Source organism: Chamaea fasciata, unplaced genomic scaffold, assembly GCF_029207755.1.
Source record: "Chamaea fasciata isolate MVZ Bird 193981 ecotype frontalis unplaced genomic scaffold, bChaFas1.0.hap1 SCAF_5, whole genome shotgun sequence".
In the NCBI taxonomy this organism is placed as follows: Eukaryota; Metazoa; Chordata; class Aves; order Passeriformes; family Sylviidae; genus Chamaea; species Chamaea fasciata.
Window position 1 is genome coordinate 60,187,092 of NW_027094090.1, and position 27,696 is coordinate 60,214,787.

A 27,696-nucleotide genomic window follows, 5' to 3' on the forward strand; every position below is an offset into this window, starting at 1 on the left:
TTAAGAGAAGTTTTCAAGGGCCAAGCAGAAATTTTTCAGTTCCTCTTTTATCTGGTGGAGTGCCCTCTTGACTTTCTGTGGTGCGTTCAAAACCTCTATGCTGCTGGTGAAGGGGTCATAGTGCAGAGCAAAAGGCTTCTTGATCTTCATTGCGTAGTTCCTGTGGGGAGGGAGGACAGAGTTCTAGTTCAAATGGCATTTCCTTAAGTGCAAAACCTGCAGGACCTCATTTCTCAGGGTGTAGCCATGGCCTGACTGGGGAGCAGAGAATGCTGTGACACCTCCTCACTACTTTTCCTGAGCTTTGCCTGGTGCAGCACCTCCTGCCCACAGCTGAACCACTTGCAGCCCCAAAGATCTGCAGTGCCTCGTCTCAGCCTGGCTGGCTGAGACCCGTCTGTGCTCTCACAGCTCTGCATTCACACAATTCAGAGTTATTACAACCACAAGCTGAGGAATGCAGGAGCACAGCATGTCTGCCGCCTTCACTTCCAAGAAATAACCTGGAGCAGCTCTTTCTGTGTAATATTCTAAAAACCTGTTGATACTAGGCATCCTGGGCTATTTTTCTGTCTCTATTAAAAGAAAAACATGATTGCTTGCCACTTTCGACAATATTTCCATTAAGTACACACTTGTAGAAACCCCCTGTACTGATGTTGCCTTATGTTTTCCGTGCTGACAGATTCTTGTGCCTTCAGTTATTTTGAGCGGTCTTGGCTGTGCAACTGTCTTGAAAAAATGTATGAAAAAGCTTCATGCCTGAGAGTGGTATATTCCTTGTCCTCGTACGTTCTTTGCAGGTTTGCCTGAGTCAAATGCTTCGCAAGTCCTCTCTCTTCTGCCAGTGAGTTCTCACCCACGTTTTTTCACATATTAAAAATTTAATGTGAACATTCAGATATAAGATGAGGAGCCTAATTAGCCATGGCTATAGCCCCAGCAGACAGTGCTTCTGAGGAAGAGGCGGGGAGAGTAGGGAAGAAGTCTGGCTCAGGTTCTCTTACTCTAATAAATTCCTCATTTCAGCTCCTACATGCTCCCCAGTAGCTCCACAACCAACATCCTGCCTCCAGCCAGAATTGGTCATGTTTTTCTAACTGTTGGAGATGAAGGCCAGAATTTAAACTCTGCTTATTTATGGGGGAAAAAAAAAAAAAGCCAACAGAAAAAAAAACAAAAAAACCATCCTTACTGCACAACATTACACAGTTAAGGAAAAGTGTTTAGAAACACCTCAAGCTAATTTGAAATAATGCTATTTAGGTTGCAGACAGCTACTTTGTAGAAATTAGATTGCCCATGAATGCTGATTCTGGATTCTTGTGCAGATATAATCAGAGGAGAAGGCAATCTTGTTTTTAAGCCCCCTGCTGATCCATGTTAATTCCAGAGACTGCTATAAAATTTCCATGTGACCTTGGGTAAATTAGTTCTTCACTATCCCGTTTGTATGGCCTAGCACATAGGGTGGGATTGCACTCTCGCAGTTCAGTTAAAGGATTTACTTCAGAAGGTGCTAAAATGAAGCATTGCTAAGATTAAGCATGGGATAGGGCATAGCAAAAATAAATTCTGAATTTCTGTGAACCTTTTCTGAGATAAATAAGCTCATGCTTCACTTTGTTGTACAAAAGCCACTATGCAGATGCAGCGAGATAGCCTGGCACAGTTGTTGCAATAGTAATAGATGCATTTGAGATTAAGAATCAACCCAGTGTGCCCCTCCTCAATGAAAATACCCACAAACACTTTACTTACTGAAGCTTGACCTTGGCATCTTCCAGATTTTCTGCTATGAAATAGACAGGCTGGAAGGCTTGGTCCTGATAGGGATGAACTGCAGTCACTTCTGGATCAAAAGGCTTGTACTCTGGCTTGTTTGACAAAGCGTACTTTGTAGCAGGAACAACACCAGTCAGAGCAGGTGAATGAACAGAGAAAGAATTAGACCCTGCTGAGCTGTGAAATTCTCCTTGGAGAATAGTTAGGGGCAATATAAAGTCCTGTTCTTTCATAGGTCAGAGCTGATTTTCATAATTAGCAGCTAATAAACCAAATAATATTTTATTTTTTTAGATTAAAAAAAAAAGAAGAAATCTATGTTTCCTATATTACAGTGATGTACAACTGGATAGCACAGCCATGTTCTCAGACAGGGAGGGGAAAGTCTATGCCACCCCTCAAACTATAAATATCCAGAAGAAGAAAATATGCTGCTTTTTTTCAAATAGTATCACAGAAGTTTCACAGTCCTGTCTAACACAACTTTAGAGTCCCCTAGCCTATGTTACAAATTTCATGCTTCCTGCTGCAATGAAGAACAGAAGACAGAATGCTTCTGGTATTTTATGCACAGCTCCCAGGCCAGTATAGCAGCCTAAAATCTTCCCTGAAATCCAAGATATAAATAAACACTATTCTGCATGTGCACATTTGTATTTTTGAATCCACAGAGGTTCTTCTCCAGTTCTTTTACATTGTCCCCCCAGGCAAGCAGGAGGCTTATAGAAGCCATTTCCCTCCACACTGCAGTCCATAGGTACCTCTATATAATTTGTTGTCATCTACTGGAAATGCCTTTTAAACCAGTTTGGCACTTGCCCAGAGTCCTGGGAAGGCAGCTCTACTTAGGTTTAAAGTGAGTTCCCAAACACTTTGTCTGCCCCTGAAACCCAGGTGAGGTACTTTAAATCTAGCTCATCTCCAGTGACATTTGTACTGCATCACGGATATGCTTAAAGGCTGGTTGGGCCTCCAGCTGCCCAGGTTGGTGAGGTGTACTGGGTAAAAACCAAAAGGAAAAAGGAACTCATCCCATCAATGTTGAGACCTTTTTTCCCACCTTCAGACTGGACAGTGAGACCCATTCACTGAGGGACCATCTTTTAGTACCCACCCTTCTCTGAGACCTGCCTCTTTCCCTTTCTCTCTTCTTCCCCAGTCTTCAGAAGGCTCCCTTCACCATTTTGTAACCCAAATGTCAACTGTCAGGGTACTGCTTGTAAATAACTGGTAAAAGTAGGTGATACTGCTCAAGATTTTCAGTTCAATCTGCTAGATGGAAAAATTAAGACAGTACTCCTAAGCACATATTTAGACATTTCAATGAACTGGTGCAGAAATAAATACCAGGCTAAAAAAAAAAAAAAACAACAACCAACAACAAAAAAACCAACCAAACAAACAAAAAAAAAACCCCAAGACTACAAAAGATGGTGTTTTTCTTGCTCTTCATTTGCAGTGTGTAATTGAAGAGTAAACCTTGGATAGCACTCATACAATCTAAGATGGTTGGTATACAAACATGAGGCTGCTCTTAGAATCTTAGAAGCTCTGGGGAAGGAACGGGAAAAGATTTCAGTAACTCAAAACCTTACAGGGGTCCCACTATGCTGTCAGTGTTGAAGCAGAACTAAAATCCCATTGATTTCAGTGGAAGTTCAGCTCGAAACAGGATGGCCTTAAAGGCCTCTACAAGTTAAGTACCGGGTGTGCAGCAAGAAAAGCATATGTAGCACTGAGTGTTGCCAGAAGTGTGGTATGAGCCATAAGATTTTACAGTATGCAGGACAGAGTCCAGCTGAGTGTTAACAGAAGAAGCATTTGGGATAATGTAGAACAGCTGACAGAATAAAGTGAAATAAACAGTGCAATACTGAGAGCTTTTGGGGAGGAATTCTTACAGTTCAGAGGAGGCAAGTTTGGCCAGCAGTCAGACCCATTACAACTGCTCAGTTTAGACTTGGGGATGGTTATCCTTCTGATACCTAGCTGCTGTTACTAAATGCTTTGTTAGATAACAGGGATTCAAGTGCAAGACTCAGACAGAGTGTGTCTAGCTGTACCTCTCATCCTCTGTCTTTACCACAAATTATGACCTGAGTTTGGGCAGGATCAACTCATCCACAGAAAGTATCTACCTGAAGCTAAGTTCAGACTGGTAGAAGTGGGTGCTGTGGAGAAAAGGGAAATGTTTTGAAGATTTCACAGTCAGGATGTGGTTCCCTTGGTTACACTCACACACCCACAGACAGACAGTCCAGGCTGCAGTTCAGGGATGTTCCCAGGCTTCTTGCTGATGCTAAGTTCTCGTATAACATGAGCTGGATGACAGCTGCTTGCCCTCTCCCACTGGTTAGTTATCTTCTTGTAGCCAACCATCTAACCTTATTAACTCATGCCCTTATTCCCTCCTTGTTGACTGAACCATTCTGCTACTCCTGGCCTAGAAGCCTTCAGGCAAAAGGAAACCCCTCCCTTTCCCAGGCTGCTGCAGTGTGTCTCCTTCAGCACACGACCTGCAGTGAGATTCCTACAGTATTTGTTATATTCACTGCCAACAAAGTGCCAAAACTTCACTGCCTGCACCAAATACGTTGATCAGCTAAACGGTAGGGAATCAAGTCTGGGACCTCCATGCAGAAGTCTGTGTCTGGGCCCACTGAGAAGACTGGCAGACAATTATCAGGTTGGATAATGGCTGCCGAGCAGCAGCGAAACTTATCTAGAGGAATAAACTGAAGTCTGTCATGAGCCTCGCTATCTTCCAGTCTTCATCTTCTCTAACAGATCTGTCTAGACACTGCTATATTTCTAAAAAAATCCCCTCTATGAAACAGGCACTGAACTACACATTTTTCCCTCTTCAGCTGTAAAAGAAGCAGTTGGTACAGGTTTGCAATTTGCTAGCAGGTGCTTAGGCATTGGACCTCACCACTTTACCCACACTGCCAGTGCCTATACTGAAGTTAGATGCTCAGGCAGACTAGAATGAATAAATGGAAATATCTCTGTATTTCAGTTTTGTCCTAAATAAAAATCCATGAGATGAAATCAGTCAGCTCAAGAAAGAAGCCTCAGCACTTCAGTTCATGGATATTATTAACTTGTGTACAAGTTTTGGGAGCTCAAGGTGAAGTGCACAGAACCACTAAGCCACTATCCCAAAAGATGCACAGTGAGGAACTTGCAGAGCTCACAAAAGGATTCTGCAGGATGCATAGCAGAACTGCTGGTTAACTGCTTGACCAACTTCCAATTTAGGTGTTAAATACAAGATCAACATGCTGAAAGGGGGATAATCCTATTCATTACTAGTTGAATATAAATGCTATCACTCCTGCATGTATTTTCAGTAATATGATGGATGAACACAGAGGCAGCTTTATCAAAAGTTTATCCAATAGGTTTACCCTGCAAATACCAGTGGTAAAAGTAATGACAAGAAACTGTCATTTATCAGCTCAGGAACTGTCAGGACTTCCACTCTCAGCCACAGAAGTAGGGAGTTTGAGATGCAGTTGTACTTTTTTGTTCTATATAGCACAGTTCTGTGCACAAGCAGTCCTCGCCTACGGTTTTAACCAAAAGCAGAAGAGCTTGTTGGTGTCTGAGAAAGAAAAGGGTGGAAAGAGAGGAGAGAGAGTACAAGTCTGGTGCTCTTGACTGCAGACACCAAAAATGAGCATTTCTGATGAGATTTTTACCTTCATTTGAGTCAAACTTAAACAGAAAAAGGAGGTAACCACATCAGATAGATTTTGCCATGCATATTGCTATAAAAGCTACACAAATATCAGCAATGATTACCCCTGCCCTTTAGTATCCTGTTTAATACGTAAATGAACTTGATTTAAGTATTAAGGCTAGCAGAGTAGAATAAAAGTTGCCTTGAATTGTACTTTGATTGGATATTTCTGATTTTATTAGGTAAATGAAAGCAAGTTTATGTTTCCTGTTTGTTGTCAGTGAATATAAGAAGTATTGAAGGATTCCCAGATAAACAGTAGCTTCAGCATTACATAGTGTGAAGTTGATGAGCAATCAGGCCAAGATCAGGCTGCTATGTAGAAAGGAAGTCATGGTTATTCCTCTAGAGGGCTAATGAACATGCAGATCATTCAGCTTATCAAGAGAGAAAGCTCCCCACAGAGTTACCTCACAAAAATCTCCAAGTTGCGAGTGTGAGGAAAAACAGTGCTAAACTCAGCAAGTGGTAAAAGTGAAGGCTGATGTCTGGGAAGGTTCCCCCTTCTGTGTGTTAATTTCAGCTGTCATACTGTGGGGACTTCTACTTGAAATGCCTTGGGATACATCAAAACAATATACATGCTGTTTTCCCTCCTGTCAATTCACCGGGAAGTGGGCTGACCCGGTACACAATTGGGAGATGACCCCGTACACAATTGGGAGAGTTTTGTAAAATGTTTGTTGTCATGACAACCCAAGTATTTCCAGTTCTGGGAGTCCAAGCTATGCTAATTCAGCCACAATTCAGTGTAAATGTATCATATATCTGGCTGTTAGGCTGCTGAGTTTATGTGTTAAAATATTATCCCCCATGAAAAAAGAAAAAAAAGGGTTCGGGTGTATAAAAATGCTTGAAAAGAGTGGTATTTATTTTCCTTTGGCTCTTACCAATTTTAAAAAAACCCATCCAATATCTACACAGCTTGAAGCATTTGAGCCCTGCCGATACCAGTTTAGGGCTTTTGCAATTAAAAAGTGATTGCCTGCATCAGTGCTTTTCAAAATTAGGGAGAAATTAATATCTCTCCTATCAGCTGTTTGGTCAAAGGAAGGGAAACCCACTTTCTGTAGAAGTGTTCAAGTCCTCTTTCTACAGTTAAGCAAGGCAGTATGAAACCTGTGTTTGCAGATTTTGATCTATTAAAACTAGAGCTGACATTAGTTTTGAAATGTATTCAGGAGTAAAAAATACTAAAGCAATTTATTTTTGTCAGCGTCCATGCTATTTCCAGTTTCTTTGCTCTTCATTTGGTCCAGTCAATCGGTGCCTTTCTGGTTCATGTGTGTGTGAATGTCAGTGGCATGGACAAAATAGCCAAGCTCATAATAGGCATAATATTGCCCTCTAGTGAGTAACTCAGAAAGGAACGTGAGTTTTGTGTCAAAGTCAGCTGCATTACTACTGTCAGAAGAAACAAATCTAATGTTTTATGGGATAAATGCTTCCATTGCATTTCGTCTCACAGTAGCTTTTCCCCTACTCAGTGGCTTCTGTGAAGGGAGAATTATTTCTTTGTAAAAGAAAAATCTGAATTTTAAATCATAATAATATTTTGTAGAAAAACATGGTTTGTTTTTACCAGAGTTCAGGAAAGTGGATTATAGAAATCTTTCAATACTATGTATTTGACACATACCTTCAGCTCCCCATAAGATGAAAGCAGTCCTGCCCCGTAAGCTTTGATCAATCCATTTTGCTTGCAGAGGCCAAACTCCACAGTGAACCAGTAAAGCTGGAAATAAGAACAACTTGTGAAAAACAGTCTGAAAAGGCAGGAATTTTTAAGCTTCTCATCATTCTTTTAATTTTCTTTAATCCTCATTCCTTAATTCTTTTGTATCTTCAAATCTTATTGTTGCATATTTTAAGAATTTTTTTTCCCCTCAGCATATAACACACACTAAATATAACATGTATTTTTTCAAAGTTGTTGTCCCACTTAGAAAAAAAAATAAAAATTTTGAATGATAATACAAGGGTAAATAAAGTCATATCGTTTTCTTTCTTTGGAAGATGTCACAAATTACCCTGCAACCTCTTAGTCCAGAGCCTGACTGTTGTCAGTGGAAGCTGATAGATTTCCACCCACAGTCCCCAGAAGGACAGGTAGATCCTGACAGAGGATTCAAGACCTTTGGACAGTTATTTGAAAAGAGAGTTTTCCTCTTTCTTTGTCCATGTGATCTCATTCAGAAGAATTGAAGAACACCTTTTCCATATTGTGCCAATCATATCTTAATCATGCTCCAGCAGAAAATAAAGATACATTTCTCTAGGCTTTTCTTGTGATAAAAGCATACTTAGGGCCAACTTCCTTTACCTGCTGGACAACAGTGGCATGAAAGCAACTCTTGGCTCTGCCAAACTTTTAGTGCTACCATATTAAAAAATCTAAAGAAACGGACAGTGGAGGACCAGTTCTGGACACAGCTTGATGCCCTGAGAAGTTGGATAGGCATTGTGCAAAGGGAAAACATGGTAAATGAAGCATTTCAAGAATATGGCTTTGTGCCACAACTCTTCAAGTTTCCTTTAGAGACACAGAGCACTTTACTGCCTCATACACAAGGATAGACCTTGGCTTCACAAGCATGGCATTTTCAGGACCCTTCTTAAAGAACCACTGACAATTTGTAAAATAATGTGTAGCTCTGTATTATTCTGTCTATTCTGCCTCTTTCCTACATTCTCTTTCTTCTCCCAGCCTCTCTCATATACCTCTTCATTTTGATAACTTGGTTTTAGCCTTCAAATTTATCACAGAAGAAACAATATGCTAGGATCTCTCTTTTTACAGGATCCTGAGTTGCTTTCTCTACAGTTGAGCAAATAATTACGTGTTTATATTCAGTTAATAATCTTGATTCTAATTATTTCACAGTGAAAAGTCTTTTTAGTATCTCCTCATTTTGCAGGAGGCTTTTTTTTTTTTTTTTTTTTTTTCAGAATGAGACTTGGGAGGAGGAATTCTTTTTAGTGTTTCTTAAGATATCCAGTATTTGGCTTCATAGAATTCATGTTGGACTTTCATGTCAGGATAATGAATACACTTCAGGTTCTCCTCTATCTTCACTTTCTAGAAAAGGAACAAAAACAGTAAGCCTAGATTAGCTATATAAATTTTAAACATCTGAATATTGGTATGTTAATCCAAAATAGATTTACTGTTCAGAATACTTGAATGGCACTTGCAAAACTGCATTCTCACAGACCCTGAATTGCAGGCAGCCCATTCAAAAAGGTGCCCTTATTCTACTTCCCCAAACCCTAGATGATGCTAAGAAAGCTTCAGACAGGAGACCCATTATTCTTCTGCTCTTAAACCTATCTCTTGTCTAGGCCTGCTCAGTTCAGGGTCAGGAAGAGCTGCTTGCAGAGGAATGCTTTATAAACCACAAGCTTTAACCCAATCTCACCAAGACCTGGGCAATGCTGCAAAATGGCTCTCTGGGACTTGGAATTTTTTAACCCTACTAAAGGCATGGGTCTTAACATCCCTCTAGCCTCTCTAGACCCAGATAGTGGAAGAGAAAATCTGCACTGTCACTGTCATTGTCTCCTCACATCACCAGTCCTGGATGAAGCTACAAAGGATTCAGCACCTGTAGCAATCTTCAAAAATAATGGTAGCCTTAATTAGTTCTAACCCAAGGATGAATATGCACCGATGGATTTTAGGTGAGTCACCACCTCCTTCCTGAGTGGGACTGTGGACTGGGTAAGGAACTTCAGGATGACACTCTTTTTTCACTCACTACCTGTACCAAATGGGTCTCACACAGCTCCCCTCCTCCTCTGAAAAAATCATCAAGACTGGTAAATGGCTGCCATCAAGTTAAGATGATAGTAAGGGACTGCACAAACAGTTTTGACAGTTTTAGACAGCCTAGTGACTCAGAACTGAACAGCAGTACCTGCTCTCAAATTGCTTGTAAGTGTTCATCTATTTGGTGAGGTTAATGAATATGAGGTGAACCAAATTCTGCTGGTTTTCCGCACCTTGTGTAGGAGAAAACAAAGGTATCACACTGGGTATCTAGCGCTTTAGGTGAATCTGGAATGTGAGGTGGGACTATCCTGTGTCTGAAATTGTAAAGGCTCAGCTTAAGAAATATATTCTTATAAAACCAAGAAGTGTAAGCATTTCCTTAGGTGGAATCACACCGTTCTGGGCTCCCCCAGAGGGATTCCAGCCCCTGCTCCAGCACCCTCCTAACCTGTGGAGAAGAAGAGACAATCCCGCTGATGCTTCCATTTTTGTAATAATCTGAAACACAAAGAGAACCTTTCCTGCACAGCAAGGGATATGCAGTGAATCGTTTGGGGTTTGCCTCCAATATTAAACTGCCATCTGTACTTACTGTGGCCAGTTTCTCAATCTCTTCTTCAGATGATCCAAGCGAAGCCAGTCCAATATCCTAAAGCAAGTAAGCAAGCAGACAGTGTTACACTAGTGTGATTTTTCAGCCCAAGGGAGAGAAAGAGGGGAAGGGGGAGGGCCACATCATTTCTAGCATGAATAGCATGAACTATTCATTGGTTTTGTCACCCAAAATGACCTTCCATGGCTTCCAGGATGCCTACCTCTCCCTGGCCCCCAGATACATACCACTGGGAGCCACAGTAGATGAGTATTTAATCCTCAGTGTTCTCTGTGTAAAATTAACCATCTCTTGTCTTAATGCTGGACTTTCTACACAGGGCAAAAATTTGCAGGGAGGCATGAGAAGGAAGGACAGGAAAGGTGGCTTTTATCTTTGTCATTACCTTTCTGTCCCTCACTCTGACAGCCCTTATGAGCGGGTTATGTCTGTGCAGGGATGATTCTGTTTATTTTCATCTGTGCTCCTTGTAAAATGTTATTCTCACAATAGGGATCTGCAGATGTCTCTTTTTGCTATCCCAGGAGCCATATCATGCAACAAACAAACAAACAAAATTAGGGCATTTTCACCATTCATCTTCTCATATTGAATGGAGCAAAAAAGAATCTTCATGGGGTGAATTTCAACTGTGAAAACACTTTGTGGGGACAAAAAAAGTGAAATGTGAAAATTCACTGAATGTGATCTCATGTTGTACAGTCTGTGTTATTGGTAGGAAAAGAAGAAAATTGAAAGCTTTGAAATTGCTATAATCTCTTATTTCTAATATGTCTTAACTTCCAGTATTGAACTGAACTGGTTTCCCCCAAGAGGATATGCACTGATGGATTTTAGATGAGTCACCATCTCCTTATAGAGATTATAGATGAGATGACTAAGATACTTAAAATACTATTCTTCTGATTCTGTTAAGAACCAATATTTATGATCAAAATGGTAGCTGGCATGTATTCAAGTTGACACAACTGGAAACCACATCATATGAGGTGAGCTGATTTTCTTTTAAAGATATTTCTTTAGGGACCTATGTCATGTTTTGGCCTACATCATGTTACCCCTCTGATCTTATCACCAGTTTCCACACTGTCTGCTGATTGATCAGCCTGGACAATGAGATATCTTTTTCCCTCTGCTATGGTTTTGAGGAACATTCATAGCTCTGGAGTCTTTAATTATGAGAGGTCATTGAGTTCAGTTGGGTCTGACACTGACTGCTCATACTAGATAGCCCCTTATTGTACAAAGAACCTTTGTTTGCTTTTTTGGATCCTCCTCACCAGTGTGAGCAATGCTGTGAGAATCTGGTGAGTTGTAAAGGGAAAAACAACTCTGATGAATGACATGGTGATTAGCACAAAGTCTCTTGTGAGGCAAGAATGTGCATCCAGAGACAGAACCAGCTTGGAGGCTCAGCAGCTGGGGCTGTGTAGGTTCATGTGGTGTAGGACAGGAAACCAGGGGAGCAGCTCGGTCAGCAGAGCTCAGACTCCAGCCACACAGAGCCATCCTTCTCCAGACAGACACAGCCCTCCCACAGAGAAGTCCCACAAGCTCTGCCTGCCCTTCCTTTCACACTGTGTCCATAGGGAGCAGTGCTACCACTCCCTTGGAGGAATGGGAGCGTCTCCCAGGTCGCTGCTAGCCCACATACCTGGAGGTCATGACTCAGGCACAATCCAGTCTTAGGCATTTCATGGTGAGCTGCCTGTATTTGAGGCACCTCTGGCCTGCTATCCAGAGCAGTTGATTATAGAGCCAGCAGAAAATGTTCTTACCTGTGAGAACTGGGCAAACTCCTTGTTAGCCAGCATGGGAACATGACCCAACAACTCATGGCAGCAGTCTCTGGAAAATAAGTGACCTTCTTTTTATACTAAAGGCTTCTTTCCCTGCCGTTCATGAACGCCCTGTGAAGGACTTTAGCCAGCAGACCCCAAAGGTGGCTGGTGTGAGTGCTTCTCCACAGTGGTTGCCTCCATACCTGGCCTGGCTTTGCAAGGATCAGAGCATTCCCTCCTGCATTCCCAGGCAGGCAGCTGCCTCCTGCCACCTTGTCTATTGTCTCCTGGGGATGGTATGGGCACTAGCCTTCTATGTCACAACATCTTTGAAAGGTCCCTGTTTTGTCCCAGCCTACAACAAAAGCGTCTGTGTGAACTTGTAATTTCTCATGAAATGTAATTGCTTTTGTCTGGCCAGCACTTACTGGGAGAGTTTCGCAGCAGGAAACAAAACCCCAGCAGATGGTAACTGAAGGCAGGATGAAAAGATTAAACCAGATATTCTTCAGTCTTTTCCTTCCCCAAATAGCTTTGCAAGAGAGACAGAGAACCACACCCTCTCATGCATGACTTCCCCTTCTAACTCTCCAGCTACCAGTTTCTCAAATTGTTTCATTCTGTGGACTACTCGATGGAACTCCAGAGCCAGTCCCAAGAGAATGATCCCAAACACATTCAGAAGGATGGAATTATGCCAGGGCACCAAACTTACGGTTCTGGGGAATGCATAGGAGAAGAGAAATGCCTTATATACTGTGTGCACTGAAAGACACGAAATGCCAGGCTGGCAAGGAAGTCACGAGCAGACAGCAGTCCTGCAGCTGGTCTCAGCTGGAAACCTGTTCTCTCTGCAAAGGGAAGGGACACCAAATTCAGCTGTTTCTAGGGTTAACTACACAGCACGTTTACTTTAGCTGGTAGTTTCAGGGATCCTTCCTGCTCTGTTGGAACAGTTCCCTCCACCAAGCATAGCAGGCACACCTTGGTTTATCATTATTGATGTGCCCCTGTGCTGGTATAGGACCGGTTCCTGCAACATGGAATCACCTATCCATTCATCCCCTGCGTATTCACATAGCAAAGTCATGAGGTGTCTGAGTACTGCCCACCCCAGTGCATATTTTTGCGCATATACACACAATTGTCTATGCTCCACAAGATAGTCGTGTGTCTGAGGTCACACATCGTCCTTAAAATCAGGCAGGGAACAGAACCTGCATGTGGGTTTTTTCTTTTTTACCATTATGTTTATCTCGAACTCACTGCACAGCCTCCCAGTGATGTGATCACAGGTGTTTTGCTTTGCGCATATCCACAGAACAGGACAGAAGAATGCAACACTTTTGCACTGTGATTTCAGCTTGTACATCCAGTGCTACCCCAGAGCACCCTGCACTACCATAAAAGGTCTGTGAGAGACAACAACAACAACAAAAAAAACCCCAGTCTGGTGGTCAATAGAACCCACACTCTACATTTCCATGGGAAACATGTTGGTGGTCTGCAAAGCTAAGAAAATTGAAAATCCTTGCTTTCAAAGTGAGCCAATGAAAATCTTTTTGAAGTCCTATATTCAAAATCTGTGTTGCATTCTCAGCTCCCATAAATGACATCTCATCTTCTTTAAAGCCTAAACTGTATTTTAAAAAAATCAGAAATGGCTTTATTCTCAATTCTTTATCCATATTCTATTGTGTCATGATGCCTATAACCTTTTGTTTTCCCTTTTTTATGTAAACAAACAAACAAAAAATCCCACCCAGAAACCAAGCCATTTACAAGATTTGTTTTGGTTTGTTTTTTCATGTTTCTTCCAGAATTTCTTGTCTTACTCTGTCAGGCTATTAGTACTTTTCCCATTAAACAACAAAAATAAACAAAACAAAATAAAAAGATCACCCAGAGATAGAAAAAAAGGAAAAAAATTCAAGGAAGTGACAAAATACATGAAGAAATTTAGGAATGACAGGACAGTAAGGAATGCTTCTTCCTGACATTATGATGGACTAGGTGGTGGGCATTTGCCACAGTTATCTTCTACATCTATAGAACTGCCTCCAAAATGAACAGTTTTAAAAAAACCCTACAGAGATTATGTATCTACTTTTGTCTATTTGCTGGTTCAATCCAGAGGAATGTGAAAATTCCAGAATCTGGTGATCTTTGGGCTGAATTCTGAGTGAAGTGAAAATTGCACTAGCTGAAAAATATATTATATGAAAACCAAGACCTTAGTCACTCAATTTTGGAAGGACTATGAAAGAGTCAAGGGAAATTTATATAGCTTTAGCATCCATGTTGGAGGAGAAGAAGGGAAAAATGAAGATAACAGCTTGTGTTCCCTGAGATGTCCTCTTAAATAGAGGCCAGTGAATCAGACAGTCTGCTGATGGAACAGACTTGGACAGTTGCCTTGAAAAGCCCTAGGAAACAGTTATCTGCTGAAGGTAATATCTGCAAAATCTGAACTTCTAGTTCATGACTGCACAATAAAAGCAATCAGTAGAGAATTGGGGGTGTGGCTGGTTGGACCTGCTGCCCAAAGATTTGGGAAATCAAAGCACGCTGCAGAGAACGTCTTGAGCAGTTGACCTAAAGTGATCTGCAAGGCTTAATTCTTGGCCTAAAAGCTGGTGTATACAGGCAGCCTGTGCATTGTAGTGTGAGCTTGCTTGAGTTCACTGGCTGTAATTTCTTCCAGCTGTGGAGCACAATGACTGCCTAAATCCAAACATCTTTCCTAGAAAGAAAGATGTGCCTAGGTTCATCTAGTTAACCCTATTAGCCACTTAATTGCCTTTAAGTAATTGTGAAATACTCCTGAAGTACAGTTCATTTCTCTTCAAACCAGCCTCACTAATAGGTAATAACAGACAGATCTCATACCGAAACAAAAGGAATTGCTTTCTTATGTTCACAGATACTGCTAAGTTAAAGACAAGATGGAAGTGTATCTGGCTGTGTCAGCTGGTTTTAGCATGATCACTTTCTTTCCAGGTTAGCCCTCTCTCCCTCTTTCTGCCTGCTATGGTTTATAATTTTCAAAGCCATACAATGGGAGGTTTAGAATGGACATTCAGAAGCATTTCTTTACTGAGAGGGTGGTCAAACACTGGAATAGACTCCTTGGAGAATTGGTCAATGCCTCAAGCCTGATAGCGTTTAAGAAGAGTTTGGACAATGCCCTTAACAACATCCTTTAACTTTTGGTCAGATTTTAGACCTTGCAGATGCTTCTGACTCAGACTGAGTTTGGGCCTTGCAATGATGTCAGTGTTCATGGTATTCTAAGAAGTATTCTGCATAGTGAAATGAACTTGTCAAAGGAAAGAAAACCAAGATATCCATTCAAAGCCTCATATAATGGGACTAAAATAGTTTCCTCACTCTTAATTTTGTCTAGCTGTTAACACAGCTCTTCTGAAAAAAATCGTTTCATTCATGCATAACCTGTAGGCTAAAGTAATCCAATTTTAATCTACAGTTTCATGAGGGTAGGACCAGTGGTCCCAAGAACTATTCAACATTTTCTTTAGCTGTCCATTTCGGAATGGAATAAAATGCCTCTGAAATGCTTGATACTCATTCCCAGTTAGTTCATACAATTAGCTCGTAGTAGACACCTTGTGTTTGTAGTAAATGAGTTGAAATTCACTGAGAACGTCTTTCCAAACATTACTCGCCAGTTTTTCAGAGTTGCTGTTTAGTTTGTTTTGTTTTGTTTTGTTTTGTTTATGACACAGAGAAAATTTAGAAGGAGAGCCTGTGAAGGAAGTGAGCAGACTCCAGGAAAACAAATCCTGTCCACTAACATGAGCAATGCAAACAGGATGATGATATTCCTACATTATCCTAAATTCTCCTATACTTAAAGGGCATGAATATCTGTGATAAACAAGTCAGAATCACAATTCCTGGAGCTCTCTGCTGTCAGCTACTGTGTAAATTAAATGAGATCAACTACTTCAAGAGACAAAAGATTATCAGCCCAGTTATTATAACAGGGAAGTAAGACAGGTAGCTGAATAGAAGTGAGAATACATGAGAAAATACATAATGCCTACACAGAAAAATTCCTACAGCTGGGTGTAATGGTGTTCACAGAAGATGGCCTTCACATGGCAACCCTCCCTTCCCTTACACTAAACCTGCAATAAAAACCTTCTTATCAGACAGCTTAATCTTCATGAGAAATACCAAAATCTTAGAAAACTCTTCAGATAGAGAAAGCTTATTCAAGCTAACTGACACCCCCTACTCTTATACAGAGCAGGTCATTTGATTTCCTGTGTATTGTGTTTAAATACAATTTATTTAAAGTTTAGCCATATACTTTATTGTTTATTTCAGCATGGTGATAAGCTGCCCTCTCTCTGGCACATCTTTTCACTGAGAAGGAGGCTTGAAAGATTACCTTTCTTTAGTAATTCTTGACAATCAGGTGGTTCACACAAAGCACCTGCCCTTGGAAATCCATGCAGCCTGTGACTTCATAAAAATAATGCAGACTTGCTTACTCTCCTGTTCCATGCTAGTCAGCCCCCAGCTAACAAGTCAGCCTAGCAAACTTGTGTGTCCTTTTTCTAAGGTCACTGCTTCAAGCTTTTATGTACTAGCATCATAGCCTTTGTGTTCTCCTGTCAGCCATGTGGTAGGCACCAAAAAGTTTAGTCTGACGAGTGGTGCTACATAGACAGAAAGAAGCAGCGTTGTTTCAAGGCAGCTGATGATTGACTAGCAGGATCTCCTCAAAATCATTTTCTCTAGCACACATCCCCATCCTGCCCGGTGGATCAGGAAAAAAGTGTACTTGAGAGGTATGTACCTGTACTTGTGTTTGTGTCTTACTACCAGCACAGCTATAGAAGCACAAAACAGAGCCAAACCCATTAAAAGGCTGTGTGGAAGTCATGCTGAGCAGGGTCTGCTGTGACCGTAGAGCTACTAGTACTGGGATTAGCTGGTTAGTGCTACACCAGCTGCTGCCACTCACAGAACAGACAAACTTACAGCTTGGTCCCTCGATGTGCCTGGTATGAATGCCCTGTGCTACGGCTCCTCCTCCATGCGAGAATGCTACAGCTCATCAGCTCTGCTCACCAGCCTGTTTCCTAGGAAATGGTTTGTAGTGCACAAATATATGCAGGGAACCCTAGAATAAACCATGGTTTATAATGACTGACCTTTTAAAAATCTGGAGACATCCTGAAGCTGAGGGATGTTATCCTCTCTGTAGCCACAGTGCTTCTCGAGCTGCTGGAAAGCCTCAAGGTACTGTGTACAGGCATGAGTAGGGTAAAGGTTCCTCAGCTTCCTGTAGACTTCTCTCCTGGAAATCAAAAACTGGATAGCACGAGACACCTAAATAAAGAAGTACTTATCTGTACCATCTACAGATGGACTGAGAGGTGTAAACCCCCAGCACACATCGTAGTCTGAAAGTCCAAGCTCGAGACACCTGGTACTTGAAAGCTGGTGCTGGTTGGATGTAGCAAACCATAAGGGCTTTTTGTTTCACTTTTCCCTCAGAAGGTGTCCTTTAATGTCACAAAACTCTAATTCTGATACAAAAGTGTTTCTTGATTAGGCACCTTCTTGCTTAGGGTGTTGGAGGCATCAGGGAAATCCCAGGGAGAGAGCTGAATGTGGGATAGTCTGTTATTCAGTTTAGGAATGGAATGAATCAGGTATTCCCCTCCTTTCTATTTTTGGGTACAGCTTGAAACGCTGGTCCCTCTTTTTCTACCCTGAAACCTAGCCTAGATTTGCCTCTTAAAAACCTCTGGGAAAAGCACCTTTTCTGATACTGAAGAGTAGCATCTAGACAGGTGAAGAGGTTTGTTTTTTTGCAGTTCAAAATGCCTGGCATGGGCTATGTATTTGAAAGATATGCCAGCTTCTTGAAGCATTTATCCCAGTACACAAAAGGAAACCAGCTGAAAACACCATATGTAACCTGATCTGGGCACAGGCTTTAAGCTTCTCACAAACTTGGTGGTACTTGGATTTAGAGTTGTGGTATGAAATATATTTAGCTGTTGCAAAATAAGCAAGTAGTAATAGGATGGCAAAGAACCTTATAGAAATGGTTATTTTTGTTCAGACGTGGCCCTAGGCTGTCAACAACTTTATAAACATTGTTTTATGAAAATTGAGATCATTCTTGGAAATTCTGGGTACGGGAAATGACCTTTTGTTGGTTTTGTAATTTTTTTTTCTATTATTATTATTATTCTCCTTTTTGTGATGCTCTTGTTGCTATGAAGGTGATAGCCAGTCCCTGGTAATGGCTCTTTATTTTTACGGATGTCTTACACAGTGTGGGAGTAATGAACTAGAATGAAGTGGTGGAGGAAAACCTTAGGAGGAGAAAAAAGTTTAAAGAACAGAGGAAAACAGTGGCTGCTGTCACTATTGCAAAAGCCACAGGAGACTGGGCCATTTCCATGGAGGAATTAGGAAAAAATGAGGAGGACTAGAGCTCAAGTGTTGCCCTGGCTTATTTCCTCATAGAATACTACTGACTTAAGTGAGGTCGTGTGGGATTTGAACCAGTACAGGGTTCATGCCCACGCTGGAGTCTAGAGAGAGCAGGCTTCTTTACACTTCTGCACATATGGTCTCTTTTATCAAAGTGTCATTCTGCTGTGTGTCCAAACACTGGCTACCACAGAAGTGCAGGCAGTCCCAGAGACCAGTGATGAATTATCCAAAAGCTAAGTGTTCCTCTAAGACAATCGTCAAAGAGAGTAGCAGGTATGAAAGAACTAAAGGAAGCACACTTTATGAAACACTCTAGAAAGGAGCATCCTAACAAAAGATGGAGCCAGATGCTTGAAAGACTTCAAAGGCAATAACCTCATTTTATGTAAATTTCCTTATTGTTCAAGAAAAAAAAAAAAAAAGTGGCACTATTCAGCTTCATTATGAAGATGTGACAGGTGCATCTCCATAATTTTCTCCTGAATTCTCCATTTTTCTTACATAGCTTTTACCCATATGGCATCTCTGACTGCTTAGTTTCAGGGCCTTCCAAGAACTTGTTTTGAAAACAAAAGCTCAGATCATCTGTACCCTCTGTTTTCTGAAAGTCATATTTCTTCGCAGGCTTGGTTTTCATTTTTATAACCATGTTGCTACAAACTGAAGGCATCCAGCAACTCCTCAGAGTGACACCAAGGGAATTTAGTCTATGCTGCGAATTTCCCCTGCAATTGCACAGTGCTCAATTAAGTTGAGCTGTAATGCAGCTGACCTCAGGGCACAGCCTCAGGGGGCTGTGATAACAATTGGGAAGGCTAATTTTAGAAACAGCTTTACAAAACAAGACAACCTGGGTTGCTGGGGTTGGCTGTTTAGGGAAATGGGCAGATACTCCTTTAAAAACCTATTCTGTTGCCACAATGGATCTAATTCTACGTGGAGAAGAGCTGGAATGACGAAGGTTGGCAACAAAAGAGAAAAACAGGAAAGAACACAAAATTAAATTTTCTTAAATAGGACATTCCCACACGCCATCCCATGCCAAGATTGTTGGCTGGTGGTAGCAATCATGAGCATGACACTGACCATCAATCTTTGACTATTGAAAGACGCTATAAAAACCTATTTGAGCTTAATAAAAATGTGTCCTCCTGGATGAGCTGGATGCAAGATTTTTATGTGGTCATGGAGATCTACTGTGCCATTTCTGTGGCACAGTAGATTTTATTTAAAATAAAGTAAGTTGAAAGAAATGGAACGGCAGTGTGGTTGAGGTTCTGGCATGAGACATCTAGTTCTATGGATTTAAATCCTGGCATTGAAATGAACTTTGCATGTGATTTAGGACAAAATACTTGAGTTCTAGGGGTTTTCAGCTGCACAGTTAGAAAATGTGGTCTTCATTCTTCCTTTCCCCCACCTTTAGACCTTCTTTCCAATTAAATTGTAAACCTTTCTGAACACAGACTCTCTCTTATGTGCACATGTGGCACTTTGCACAATCCCAGGACCCTGCTCTTACTTGGGACATTTGGACATATCGATGCTTTGTAGTATCACAAAAATGTGGAATTACTGCTGCTTACTGATACATTTTAAAGTTAGTGGAAGAAAGTGGGAACAGAGGGATTTGAAATAAGAACTCTGCTCTCATTCAAATCTGCCACATACTTCACATAATGCTTAAAAATGTACTTTGAATTGAATTAATATAGTTTCATTCATTGGTTGTGTTTTGCGTTGATGGTTTGGTTTTTTTTTTTTTTTGGAATGGCAAACCTTCAGGAGAAACAAAGCCCCAGTGAAGAAATTCTGCACCCTTGTAAAAGTAACTTACCCTCATTTCATATGATATCTAAAGTCATTTTGCTGTGTAAATAATGTATGCTGGAAGGGTATTTCCAAATTTTCTCTACCTTCAGTTTGAGAAAATGATACATATTCACATTAAAAGCAATGAATACTTGAAGGAGATCAAGCTGTCCTGTAAACATTGAATTAGCCATGTCATCTGAGTGAATTTCTGTCCTGTAAGGGGGCATTTTCCCCTGCTAACTGGTGTGAAAAGGTGATATTTCTGCGAACACCACAGTTACAGTAAATTACAGGTCAGTTAGAAGAATTTATGCTATAGGCTCCAGGTGTTTTCTGGCTTCTGATATCTCGATGGGATCAGCAGGCAGGGAGATAGTCAGGAAAATCCCTTTTGCTCTAGAAAGTGAATAGTTAAGACCAGCCCTGAGAATGATTTTTTGCAAAACAAAGGACCAAAAGATGACATTTAACCAAAGAGTCAATGTGAGGTGGATGAACAACATTTTAAAAAGGTTATAGCTATCTCACACCGCCAGTCTTTCCGGGGACTGCTATGGAATGGCCCAGGAGTTGCAGCATAAGTACCAAACTCACCACGTTGCTGTTTCCTGTGCTGTATACTCAATGTGAGGTAAAGGGTCTCCTCTGTAATGAAAAGAAGAAATATGACACATCTCAAGATTTCAAGTTCAGTTTCCAAGTTTTGTTTTTTTGGGTTTTTTTGCCTGCACCATCAAATTTTGCCGTAATGAAAATAGAAACAGCAAAATAATAAATAATGACCCATCTATTGGTCTTGTTCGGCTCTAATGTGGGTGTTCTCTCTTATGTTACAATGTGGGGAGGAAACAGAGGGATATGTAAGAAAGGGAGTTGTGTTCTGGTTCACAGATGGAATAAGAGACCTCCAGGCTTGCCATCACCTCTGCTGAAGGCAATCTAGCAAGCAAAACACAGTGTGTTCCTGGAGGGGCCCTCCCTGGAGGATGTGATCAGCACAGTACCATTACAGAGAAGCTTTCATAAACTCATGAGCAGAGAGCTGCCCAGGCATCCACTGTGTGGTTAGCACTGATTCTCTGATGGGTGGTCTTTTCTCCTCTTCCTCACTGTTGCTTCTTCTGTAGCTCTGAGTAAGTCCAGTTCTGCTTTTGGGCTGTTCTGAGCTGTGCTGACTCTGATATTTGATGGAAGAGAGAAAACTGTATGCAGAAGTCTCACAAGACTTCAGAGACTTCACCAGTTCTTGGACACCATGAGGCTGATAATCCATGACCATTTGTACCTATACCTTTGATTCACCCTACCAGAAAGCAGTGTAGTTCTGGTGAAGGTTTATACACAAAGGTAGAAACATTTTCCATCACTTACATGAAAACTGAGGACTTTTTATGTTTTTAGGTAGTTGGTGTGCATAGACAGAGACATTTAAAAAAGCAAATAACAAAAATAGTAAATCGCTTTCCACTGTCAAAAATATGTTTGTAAATGCTGTTCCTCAAATTTCCTTGAAGAAGATTAGCCTCAGCTCAGGACCAAGTACTAAAAAGAACTTGAAAATTGAAATAAAGGGTCATATTCTGCTAAAACAAAATCCAGCACTGGACTGGGATATGTGAATGCAATCTTAAGATTTTTGTCTTAAAATGTATTTGCTGTGTCATCACAAAAGTCTGTTTCATATGGAGTAAAAGCTTTTGTGGCTGAATTTTGTTGTCTCAAAAGTGGCCCCACTGATACACTGAAAAAAAATTGCATCTCTGACATTTCTTGCACATGAAATCTGAAAGAATGTGTGGACCACTGAACTTTCCCTTCAGGAGCCTTGTACTTACGCTCGGTAATTAAAGGCCAGGTCAGCAAAGAATGTTCTCCGTTTGTTATACTCCAGGTCAGAGTATCCCTGGATTAGAAAATAATTAGGTAAAAGAATTTTACTTTATGAGAGATCTGTGGGCATAAGTAGAAATCATCAAAACCACCACTGGATCTGTGGGAAGTACAGGCTCCCCACCCAATTCTCACTGCCCATTTATTAATGTGTTGTTATAAAGACAGACTCAGTGGTATCTGTCTAAAGGGTATCTGTTTATCTCTTTACCTACTGAACACCAGCTTTTACTTTCTGCTCCTTCTGTGTTTACTAGAATTAAAACCTCAAGCAGGCTTTGCTAGCTATTGAATAGGCACACAGACATGGAATCACATTCTTTCTAGTTTTACATCATTCAAAATAGGAATTAAAACTTAAATCTGGAACTGTGTGCTAATACAACTCATAAAACAGCATTGATCATCATCACTGTACAAATACTTATTATTCTAAAATATTCAGAATTTACTGGAACCACTTCGCATACTACAAGCCAAATTTGCCCCTTAGGTTTACTCACATAATTTTCAGTGTAGCAATAATGCCAGTAACCCTGCAGTTAATGAGTGTTGTGTGCATGAATCTGAGGAAAGGACTGGATCCTGAGAGCATGTTTATTTTGTCATGTGTTGTGGATAACACATTCATTCAGGTGCCAGCCTTGCTTGTCAGTGGCTGTAACAAGTCCATGCAAAGCTCATTAGAAGCTGTTGGGCCAGACTCACACGGATGCTGTGACATCCCAGCTTTGTCCTTGAGGGCTCTGTACCCACCCTGTGGCAGCAGGAGCCTCCGTGGGGGACCTGCAGCTGGTGACACGGTAGCCCAGAAATTGGAGTCACTGTGACATCAGTTTGATTATTTTGGCCAGTAAAGAACAAACTGAAGGTGTGGAGATAAACATCCCAAACTGTCTATTTGGTAGGAAATGTATATGCAAGATCTTTGCTGAGCCACCTGTACAACAGCTTCCTTGGTGCTTTCCTCCAGCCTCTCCATTTTAGTGCCCTGCTCAGAAGCCTGATAAATCTACCCACGCTGTTCTCTCTCCTGCCACAGATAAGTGATGTTCAGTTCCTGAGGTAACTTGTTTTCAATTTATTAGGTATTTCTAAATTGCACTACATTCTTCAATTAAGATTTATCCCCACTCAGTGCTTCAGTAACTCAGCACCACTGCTGCTTTCTCTCAACCTCTTCAGTGCTCACACCTTCTATTTGGCAAAGGATGAGGGGAAACTTTGTCCAGCTTAAAGAATTCCCTATGTGTGTTCATTTATCTAATGAGAAACAGCCTAAGAGTTAGCTCAGGAAAATTACAAACACTTGGACTGTTTGTATCAGAAAAAAATAAGGAAGAATGAAAGATGTCCTGGTTAAGGAGGATATGAGGTTCTCCTAGAGCATTATAGTTGAATAAGAGATTCTCAAAAGCAGAAGATAGACTTATAGACTTGGAAAGGTCTGTTTTATATTACACAGGACTGTACATAGCTCACAACAAAACACGGTATAGGTTAATGAAAGGGACTACATAGAATTCAGACATGCAGAGAAGGGAATGACAAAAACTTTCTAGTAGATTTTGTTGACACAGAATTCAGACATGAAGAGAAGGGAATGACAAAAACTTTCTTGTAGATTCTGTTGACACACATCCACATCTTCACTGCATTTCTCAGAGTGAAGCATGTCTTCTTTTTTTTCCTTTCCACGCATCCCTTCTATGTGATGCTTGACAGGATAAAATGCTTCTGTGACCTGCCTTGCCAAGGGACAAACGGCCCTTTGGAGCCCCTTTTGTGTCTGTGCCTAACTCATATCTCATCTCTACTAAAGCTGGGAAACTGATGAGAAACAGGTGTCTGATTGTTTGTTTGTTTGTTCCGAGTACTTTCCCTTACTATCATCACTACAGCAGGACTCTATATGGCATTCTTCTTTCCCTCTCCTAGAGTTTGTGCCCAGGGCATGGATAAGAGTGCACACATAAAGCTGTTACAGTAAAACTCTTTTTGTGGTCCATTCCTGCAGGGACCCATACAGTTCCTAATTCCACTGAGGATGAGCTTTTATCTGCTCATATTTTTTTTTCTTTTTTTCATGAGTATTTGTTTACTCCTGAAGTTTCCTTTACAACAGTCTCTCTACAGGGAGTTTCTCTTTTAAAGGTGAAATAACAGCCATGCTAAACTTACAGGGTGACCATGGTCGAAACTTGGATCATATTTAGCGATCAGATGGTGACACTTGTCCAGATCTTGGATTTTTCTGGGAAACCAGGGCACTGGAGAGAAAGCAGAAGGAGTTAAATGAGAGAGAATCAAATAAATTTTAGAACACAGAGAAAATCAAAGCTGTGCTGAAGATTACAAACTTTCTTTTCATCAAGATCTAAGAATATTCATATCTACATGTTACCATAACTGTCATACATCTCAGTAGTTGACTTGTTTCCTGACCAAATTGGCAGATTGGATGAAAAATTATCTGAAATTAACTTGATGTGATAATGTCTCAGTTTTAATTCATAGAAGCAATTTTTAAAGGCAAAAATATTTTTTAGTTCAAATGTGTTTTCTGTTTGACACAGGACAACAAATTTATTCCTACATCCTGGATTTAAGAATATATTTTGATCTTGTCTAAAAAGCAGTCTTACATTTTCATACCTTTAAAAGTGAAACAATATTTTAAAAGAAAAACATGAAATTTCTACATTTTCTAGAAACCAAACAGGTGAAGAAGCATCTTCAGATTTTTCTTTCTGGCTCATTATTTTTCCCAGCAACATTCTTCATTAGCTATATTTCCAAACAGCTTCCTTCTCATGAAGTGGGAAGCTTTTCCTGTGACTAAAATTAAAATAAAATGTGATCATTTTAATTTAAATACCAGAATTTATGAGAAATTAATTTTAAAAAGAAATGCTGGGAAAACAAAGTTGATACTGCTTTCTGAGGTTAGACTGATGCTGTAATCAGACTTTCTGAGTTGCAGCTCAGAAAGGTCCATTTGGGGTCACAATTTCATACTGGACAAGACATCAAATATCTCTCTACTGAACGGTAAATTTATTTTTTGCTGTATGATATCACATCCAAACACATCAAGTTTAGAGAAGTACAAATCTAAAAATACCCACAGATGTTGGGGAAATTATAGTTTTTTCATGCATTATGATTAATTCTGTGATAAGTAGGAAGAAATACCAGTCTGACAGATGCCTTATGTGCACCCAGAACTTTTTTCTGAGCCCTTGTCTCTGGCTATACCAGTGGTTCTGCATGCAAGGTACCTTTCTTGCCATCTACTGCCATATCCCCTCAAAACCTGTAGCTGATCACAGCTGCCCCAGTGTGTCCCCATACACATCTTGCCTCTTCCCTACAGAAAAAAACAAACCATAAACCACCCTCTTTTAACAGTCTCTTGTTTTTATTGTAGTTCCAAGTCCTGGCTCTTCTGAAACCTCTCAATTCCCAAGGAAATCCTAAAGAAATGCTCCCCCAGCTCCAAAATCCTCTGGCTCTCCAGTTTCCCTGATAAGAGTGATGCCCTTTTGATATGGCCACAGTGAATTTCAAACACCCAAAGGAGCTCAAACAGGACTGAGTAAGTTAAAAGCGCTCTGGGAATATCTGTCTAGCCTTGTCAAGGGAGGAAAAACCCATGGCAACTCTGTATTCAGAGAATTCAATCTGTGAGCTGGACCCTCAGCCTTCTCATCTATCATCCTCAGGATTGTATTAAAGGTCTCTAACATCTGTATTCACCCATTCCTGCCTGCAAACAGGAAAAAATACCTGTCTGCCGATGTGTTTGTCTTGAAACAATCAGTTCTCTGCACAGCTTTCAGCACACAATCTTCCCGTCATTGAGGAGTTTCTAGTTTCTCCTCCGCTTTTTGTTCTGCCGCTCTATCCTTCTCATCCCCCTCTGCTGGAACACATCTCACCTCAGTTCCACTGGCTATGATGAAGTGCCTCTCTTTCTGAACCAATGGCAATGGAAAGCAGCCATGCAGAGACGAAAAATGAGTGCACACACTGGCTTTTCAGACAAATGGAATTACTATTATGAAGCTGAAGCTAAAACTAAAAAAAGTTACTCCAAAAGAACCGCACTAAGCGATGCATACATTTCTTACCTTTGTCTTCTCTGCTGGTTTTCACATCCTTTGCTACTCTCTTTAAGGAGGTGATAAGGATACCAACATCAGCACTGTGAACTTCACATTCAACAAAAATGTCAAAATCATCCACAGAGTTCTTGCACTCTTTGGCTCGACGGGTTTCAAAGTGATAGATCTGAGTTTCAAACATCTGCAAGAGCCAAGTGTTCATTTGATGAAGCTTCTCCAAAGACTGAAAATCCAGGTAAGCCTAGATACATTTTTACAATGTCTTTAAAAGGTGACTAAAAAAGGTATAAACTAGAAGTGCATGTTAAGCAATGAAGTCCAATAATATCTGGTTTACGAAGAGCTAAAATACAGACAGAGCTAAAGATTAAACACTGTAGCATTGGGTAGAGAAAGAAGGAGATGAAAGATGAGATACTGTTGACTGTAGAATTTCATCTGTGCAGAAATACCAAATGAGTGGCTGGGTAACTTAAAACCTTGTCAGAATGAAAGCAGATCTACTGATGTATAATAGCACCACAATCATTAAATAATTGTGAAAAATAAGTAACAAGTACAATACTTTTCTTTAGAGTTATTCATTTTCCCAGATAAGAGTGAGCACCTGGTAGGGGTGCTTCAAGTGCCCAGACTACATAATGCCTGTGTGGTTCACAGCTCTTACAGTCTTTGTATCTCCTGCCAAATAAGCAGAGAAAATTCACTGGCTTCTTATATCCCCACAGTCGGAGTCCTTGAAATGCCAGCCACCACTACTGCTAGAAAGAAACAACTGATTGGTGTCTGCTCTAAACAGCCCTTGCATGAAATGGTGATCCCTCTAAAACACTGCCCAGGTGCTCCGTCCCTCCAGAGAATTCTCCCTCTTCACCACGAGACCAGACAACCTCTGAGCAGCTGGAGCAAAACAGTGAGAAAGGGGGAAGGCAGCATAAGGTGTAAGTCAGGCAGGGAGCAGGAGAAGGGTGAGAGGGGGAGAGATGCAGACTGGGAGACATGAAGGCAGTAGGGACAGAAGAGAGGGCTCAGCAAAGGAAGGGGATATTGAGGTCTGTACCTCGAAGACTTTGGCTGCCTTAGAAAGCTCAGTCTTCCTCACATTGTAGAGAGTGAGGGTCAGGATGAGAGAAGCTCTGTCATCCTCCCTGTTGGAGTCCAGGCTGCCTTGGTTGTTCAATGACTCTATGCCACACATGTCCTTCTCCTTGTTGGCATCTTCTTTTGGGCCTGACATCCCCACCAAATCAGTCTTCATTGGGAGACAGGGGACTGGATTGCAACAGCCAGATGTTGAGTGGAAACCACCTGAGGGTGTGGAAGCAATGGCCAGGGGAATTGGTGGGACTGGAGATGCAGTGTGTCTGTGTGTGGTGAGCTCAGAGCTGCCCGAAGCAGGGACACAAGCTGGGTTTTGTGTGTTAGGCATAGAAAAATTTATGTTGGCAGTGCCAGCCACATCAAGGGAAGCCGCCTGTGTAGAACGTGCGCAAGAGCTCAAGATGGCCCTCCTCCCCTGGGTAACTTCAAAGTGCAGTCCTCCTGCCCTGTTTGAAGGTGTCTGCAAGCTGTTCAGCCCTGAATAGGGGTTTCTTTGTGAAGAACCAATCAATTAGTCCAAGCTCCACTTACATCTCCCAGTCTGGACTGACCTGCACAATGTCTGAGACTGTCCTTCATCC

General features: G+C 41.1%; 1 protein-coding gene across 1 annotated transcript; it reads right to left on the reverse strand.

Annotated features, from left to right (window-relative positions):
• LOC136290343 (tyrosine 3-monooxygenase-like) lies at positions 1-27,251 on the reverse strand. Its single transcript, XM_066184689.1, has 12 exons — positions 27,075-27,251; positions 26,021-26,195; positions 24,069-24,157; positions 21,833-21,900; positions 20,592-20,642; positions 16,883-17,028; positions 12,412-12,547; positions 11,694-11,763; positions 9,895-9,951; positions 7,170-7,265; positions 1,762-1,895; positions 1-160 (listed from the first exon to the last, which is right to left on the reverse strand). Exons 1-12 carry the CDS (start codon positions 27,249-27,251, stop codon positions 1-3), a joined length of 1,359 nt encoding a protein of 452 aa, XP_066040786.1.
• Between the last annotated feature and the right edge of the window lie 445 nt (positions 27,252-27,696).

Bases quoted from the DNA above. Each gene is read 5' to 3' on its own strand.
- LOC136290343 (XM_066184689.1), bottom strand. From the start codon at position 27,251: ATGTCAGGCCCAAAAGAAGATGCCAACAAGGAGAAGGACATGTGTGGC. The intron at 20,643-21,832 runs GTAAGTACAAGG...TTTTCATTACAG, and splicing joins CTGGCCTTTAATTACCGAGC to AGGAGACCCTTTACCTCACA. The intron at 7,266-9,894 runs GTAAGTACAGAT...TCTTATTTCCAG, and splicing joins AGATTGAGAAACTGGCCACA to CTTTACTGGTTCACTGTGGA.